The 6,000-nt window shown below is 50.9% G+C and overlaps 1 protein-coding gene across 5 annotated transcripts in view; it reads left to right on the plus strand.

The window, feature by feature from the left end:
- The window catches only part of Rap1gap2 (RAP1 GTPase activating protein 2), a 214,730-nt gene extending 209,249 nt beyond the window's left edge, over window positions 1-5,481 (plus strand). For all 5 annotated transcript variants that reach the window (XR_003838023.2, XM_085829826.1, XM_029483716.2 and 2 more), the window contains 2 exons: window positions 410-448; window positions 1,249-5,481. Coding sequence is in view for 4 of the 5 variants with exons in the window: in XM_085829826.1 (XP_085685952.1) it covers window positions 410-418 (9 nt within the window). In the remaining variant the exon portion in view is untranslated. The remainder of the gene's footprint in view (window positions 1-409; window positions 449-1,248) is intronic.
- The last annotated feature ends 519 nt before the right edge of the window (window positions 5,482-6,000 follow it).

Genomic DNA, 6,000 nt, shown 5'->3' on the forward strand with positions numbered 1-6,000 from the left:
ATCTAAGGAAGGGCCCTATGAGTCCTACACCCCACATTCCAGCACCCCTCCTAGCCAGACTTTTTCCAGTGGGCTGGAGAGAGAGAACACCTAGAGAGTGCCCATGGGGGCGGGGGGGGGGTCTCCTGAAGCAGGCAGAGATTCGTGCTCTACCAGATCTGGGGGTGACGGTTTCTGTCCTTACTTGGTGCAGACCAGGCTGGGAGCTCTCCAGCCACCTTTGCCACACCTACAGTAGAACCTCATCCTTGCACACAGCCATTCCCAGAGGTGAGATGGGTTCTGCTGGCCCCTGGAAGCCTAAGTCCCTTCCTGAAACTCTGATTGCTAAGAGCCAAGTGCACCAAAGCTACAGGTGGAGGCTGTTGTCTGGTGTTTTGAAAAAAAATCTTGTGTGTTTCTTATACAGGGTCACTAATGTGAAAGTGAAGACCTTCCCTTGTCCAAGGTGAGTGTCTTACTGTGGCCATGAGAGGGGACTATTCCCTTGAAGTCAGAGTGTCTATGGCTTTATGGCCTGAGAATGTCAGCTGAGGAACATGGAGGGCTACTGTTGATGGACATCTCCAGGCCTTTGTGGGGGGCGGGGCTGAGAACAGTGGCCAGGAAGGGCTGTCCAGTGGCATTGTGGTAGACCCCCACACTAGATGGAGCTGGTTGTAGTAGTTAGAAGGGGAAGTAGCGGAAAGGTTCACTTCTTTCCCTGGGAGGAATTCCCCGTTTACCCCTTCCTTTCCCCGTTACAGTCAGTCTCTCTCCTTGTATTTTGGCCAAGGCTCCAGGCTGGTATCTCTCTTCCCCAATATGACATGAGATGCCTCTACCCAAGCGTTGTTTTGAGGGACAACCCCAGGGTGGTCTGTGCTCCTGGCATGATACACCAGTGAACTCGGTCACCTGAGACCCATTGGCCCCACCTATTCAGTGAGGTCCCCCTGGAGTATGAGTGAGTTGGGACCAAGAGGGAGGGTAGAGTTAAGCTCACTTTATGTTTAACTCATGTCTGAGAAAACAGAAGAGAACATGAGAGTGTGATGTTGGCCTCCACTACCTGTGAGGGACTGTGGATGCTTCTGGTATACAATGCTTACACACGGCTTCTGGGACTGAGTCCAGGCCCCTTGAACTTGGCAGCCTCCTTGTCCTGAGTGTAGCCACGGGCAAGTGGCTTCCCTACTCTGGCTCCAGTGTGTTTTCATCTCTTTGACCTAATGCTTGTTTTCCATCTCCCCTTCCTTATCTTCCCAGGGAAGTGTGGATTCTGGCCTACCGAAGGCTCCTAATTCCAGCAGTTTGGGGGTGCCATCCACTACTCTGACCGTTTAGGCCTGCTGTCTCACTGGCCACCTGCCCAGCGCACCAGCTGTCTGTTCCACGTCCTGACCTGGCCATGACCTTGCCGGATCCTTCTCCAGACCTGAAAGCCCCAACCTGTGCTTCTGACCTCCTGATGTGACCGGCTATCTGAGTCAACTAGCATCTTGTTTTACATGCAGGAAAAGATATGGGCAAGGGGGACTCTGAGTCCCAGGGGGCTCAGTGAGAAGCTAGGGAGCTTGTCTGCCCCAGGGACAGACAGAGGGGGTTGTGTGGTGGGGAGCAGAGGTAACTGCAGAATGGTGGGTGGGTACTGTCTGTCTTGGGTTGCAGTGCAGTGCCTTCCTGGACATGGTGGAAAGGCTGCTTTTCCAGGAATATCCCAGTATCCTCCGGGTTGAATCTTACTGCATTTCCGACACATCTGCCAGCCCAGGCCTAGGGAGCTCTGTCACTTCTGCCAGGGTCCCCTCAAGAGGCTCAGGCTGGTGGACGCTCTAAGTCAGAGCTAGGTGTTCTAGGACCCGGCTGCATGCTCCCTTGACTGTAGTCTCAAGGTTTTTTCCTTTCTAATTCTACACAAGCTGCTGATTATCTTTGTGGTTGGAGGAGCCCTGGTAATGGGCATCCAGGAGTGTGGAGTCCAAGGTGAACACAAGGCCAGTGCAGGAGCCTCTGGGTGAGAAGGCTTATTAGGGGTTCAGGTCTCCACTTTTGTGAGAATTTGGAAAAGACATAGTTTAAGCCATGTCTTAGGTGAGAGAGGGGGAGATGTAGTGGAGGGTGACTTGGCAGGTTTTGGTCAGTCTAGTGTGTGGTGGTTGAATTAGTGTTGGAAACAATACAGTGTTCTTCCACCTCTGTGATCCTGTTACCTGTGAGGGGACCAGTACTGCCCAGGGACTGATTCTAGGCTCAGTCCCCTAGTCTTCATCCTTCCATCTCCAACTGCAGGTTTTTAGGCCATTGTCCCATCTTCAGGGCCCCTAGAAGCCCAGACCCCACGAGCCTGCGCTTTAAGCCACAGGCCATCTGTACTCCTTGTTATGGCCGCCTTCTCTGGGTGAGCCGGCTCATCCTGAAGACTGAGAAGCTGTCTTTGGCTCCTCAGCCTTCCAGGTTTGCAGGATGGTTCTGCTGCCGGGTGTGGAATAGAGCATCCAACAGGCTAAACACTGGCTCTACACAGCAGGCACTTGAAGATCCCACCTCATTAAGTACACATGGGTCTGTGGCACAGGGCTGCTTGGTTCTGGGCTCCTGTGTCAGTGAGCAGATGACAAGAATTTCCAACCAAGTGCTTTGTCTTCATAGGCTCATATTCCCAAGCCAAAGTACAGAAGGGTGGGACAGCCTTTGGGGCTGGTATAGTAACTGTGTTTCTGCTGCCTTTGTCATCCGAGCACAGTTTTGGTCCTTTATCCCCCACGCACTTATGTGCAGCCAGGGGAGGGGGAAGCTCTCCCCTCACTCCACTTGGGAAACCTGCTTACGTGAAATACTAGTCTGGTAAGATTTGTTCTAGTTAGAAGGTCAACAGAATATCTGTTTATCTTTTATTAAAAGCCAGTGTAGCGGCAGCCGGGGCTGGAAGGAGGCGGGTGGATTCTGGCAGTGTTCTGCTGGCAGGTTTCTGCTTGAACTTGAAAGGTCAAACTGTGTTTTCTTTGAAACTATTACAGGACTCTGGCTCCCTTCTCTGTGTTGGACAGTTTTCCCCACTTGGTGATTATGCTATGTTGCATTGTGGTCTGGGGCTCTTCAGGGACTTTCAGGTTGTCCCACGCTGTCTGGAAACCTTACAAGCCTCGTCCCCACTGCTTTGGCTACTCTGCCTGCAGGCATTACCTCTGGGCCAGGGGACAGGATGGATGACTGTGTGCTGAGGAACTGAGAGGCCCTGGCTGTGGTCCTCACCCTTTGTTTGCTGCTGAGGTACTCTGGGCAGGATATGAGATGCCCCTGCCCTCTGCTCATGCCTCTCTCTATCTAACAGGTCATCCTGTGGCTTCCAGAGTAGGTACCGCCAGCCCAGCTCAAGTTCTCTGCTTAATGGGAATAGAATAATGGCAGGGCCCAGTCTCCTCTCAGCCCTCTGGGTTAGAGACTGTTCTTCCACACTCTGATCCAGTCTTTCCTTTCATGGCTGTACCAAGTCTTAGGGCTCCGAGCCTTGCTGAGACTCCTTCATGTGACTGAGCTTCTGTAGCTGATACTTCTGCTTGGATGTGGGGGGACACTTCCACTGTTACCTCCACAAGGGGTTCTCCTGGTCACAACCCTGGAAACTATATTTTGCAGGTGTTAATAGGCATCCAGATGCCCCCAGCTCTGTTGATACACTAAAGCAGATGTGGGAGGGCTCCAGATAGAAGGCCTTAGCCAGAGTTTCTCTCTGTGATAATGAATGTCAAATGGTGTTTCTTAGAAAACCATCTGGACTTCAGTTTTGTGGGCCCCATTTGATACTCAAGCCTCCCGGGCCCTGTTTGCATCTCATCAGACCATGTCATCCTTCAGATGAACAGAAAGGACTTGCCTGAGGCCACACAGCCGCCTAGTGGCAAAGCTGTCACTAGACCCACAACAGCCTTGGGCCCATTCCTGCATACCAACTGTACTTCCTGTTGGCACAGCAAGCAGTTGCATTTCCTGGAGCCTGGGTTTTGAGGAAGCCTGGTAGCTGGGGTCTCTGCACTGGCGGGCAGGTGCTGAGTTCCTAGGGTATTGATAGGGCCTCTGCCTCTGCAGTTTTCCAGCATGACAAGCTTTGATCAGTGAGGACCCAGGGGCTTGGGTGAAGGAAATGGAGGAGGAGGGATTGCACTAAAGTGCTTCTTTGGGTTTTCAGTGACTGGGACAAAGTTATCCAGACAAACTGCATTAGCTACCCTTGACTTCTTTGTTCTAAATCAGGACAGAAAATGATAAAATGAACCAATTCTCTGATCTCTCTTTTCTTCCTCCCTCTCTCCATCCCTCCCTTCCTCAGTTTTTTGGTGGTGCTGGGAACGTCCCCAAGGCCTTGTTCATGCTGAGTGAGTGTCCTGCCACTGAGTCTAGGCCCAGGCCTCTCCAGGTTTTAAAATGGAGATGGGTAATAAAAGCCCAGCTCAGGTGACCAGGCAGGGCACAGCCAGTGTCATTTTCTTTTCTTTGACCCTTTATGGTGCCAACTCAAACATCACCTTTTGTCCTTTGTTTCTCAGTCTGCAAAGACAGCTGTGTTGTGTGTACTTGTGTCGGGTCCTGGGGTTCCGATAGAACATATGGCTTCTGGGCCAGCAGCAACCAGGTTAGTTAGCCATACTCTGGAACTCCATGTTCCCTCCCCAGCTTCTAGTTACCCCTAAATCAAAGACAAAGACAGGTTGGTACAATGAACAAGGCTGATCCTGCCGCCCACTCGGCGGAGGGCTTCTGAGGCATCCTACCAAGCTCTGGTGTCTGTTTTTGCCACCAGCCGCTTGCCCACACCAATCCCATGTCTCTTTGCAGCCAGGCTATGTGCTCCTTTGGGAGAAAGAAGACAACGCCCAGAGCCAAGGGCCGTCTGCAGTGAGCAGTAGCTGGGGCAGTGGCTTTGACCTGGGCCTTAACAGCCCCAGCGGATAGTGCGGATAGTGCGGATAGTGCTCTTGGCTGCAAGACTGGAGTTAGTTGCCATTGTCTCTGGTTCTGTGACATTTCTACTTGAAAGGGTGAAATTCCCCTTCCCACTCCTTAGCGTCTATGCCAACTTGTGATGTCCCCGCCTGATCTCCAGCTCCCAGGGTGCCGGGGTTGCCATGTGAAGAGATGCCCATGTGGTAGAACCTAAGAGGTGTAGTTTGACCCCTGTGACGATGACTTTTCTTTGCTTCCTCTCAGTGAGGGGGGTGATTTGTAGATCCTGACTGCCTATGTGATGTAAATAGTGTACATCTAATTTATTGCTATGGTAGCACATTGTATTTGTTAATGTATAAAAACAAATTCTAAAAGGTCGAAAATGTATATTTTGTTGCTTAAATGTGTCTTTGCAGAAATTGACAATAAATAACATATTTTGTGTCCATTAGAGTTCACATTTCTTGGAGCGGGGCTCTCCTAGACTTTCGGCAGGGCCTTTCAACTGGAGGGTGGCTATCAGCTTGAACCTCTTTGAAAACTTTATTAATATTAAAAATAAACAAAGCAAACAAACTTGGCGCTGGGGCAGTGGTTTGTTGGATAAGATTGCGTGCTCCCTCCGCAAGCATTTGGATCTGAATTTGAATCTCCAGCCCACAAAAAGCCATGCCTGACTGCACATCCTGTGACCCTACAGTGGGGGACAGGGGAGGTGAAAGTGGGCAGATACTGAGAACTTGTTTGTCAGCCAAGGGAAGATGGCAAGCTTCCCGCTCAGTGAGAGACCCTGTCTCGAGACAGTAAGGTCCAGAGGGAGGGAGGAAGACTAGTGATGTCCCTGGCATGTGTGCACAGGATATGTGCACTCACATGGGTACACTACATACATATGTAACAATACTACATACATACACAACACATGTGTGCACGCACACACAAACTAACCATAACAACAACAAAAAAGGGAGTTTCTGGTTTTTTCTTTTTTTTTTTTTAAGTCAGACTAAACCTACTCAGGCATGGATTGATCAAAGCGGGCTCGAACTCCCTATGGTGAGGCCCGAGTTTACC

This window comes from Mus caroli, unplaced genomic scaffold (assembly GCF_978045245.1).
Source record: "Mus caroli unplaced genomic scaffold, Mus_caroli_1 scaffold_13, whole genome shotgun sequence".
Lineage (NCBI taxonomy): Eukaryota > Metazoa > Chordata > Mammalia > Rodentia > Muridae > Mus > Mus caroli.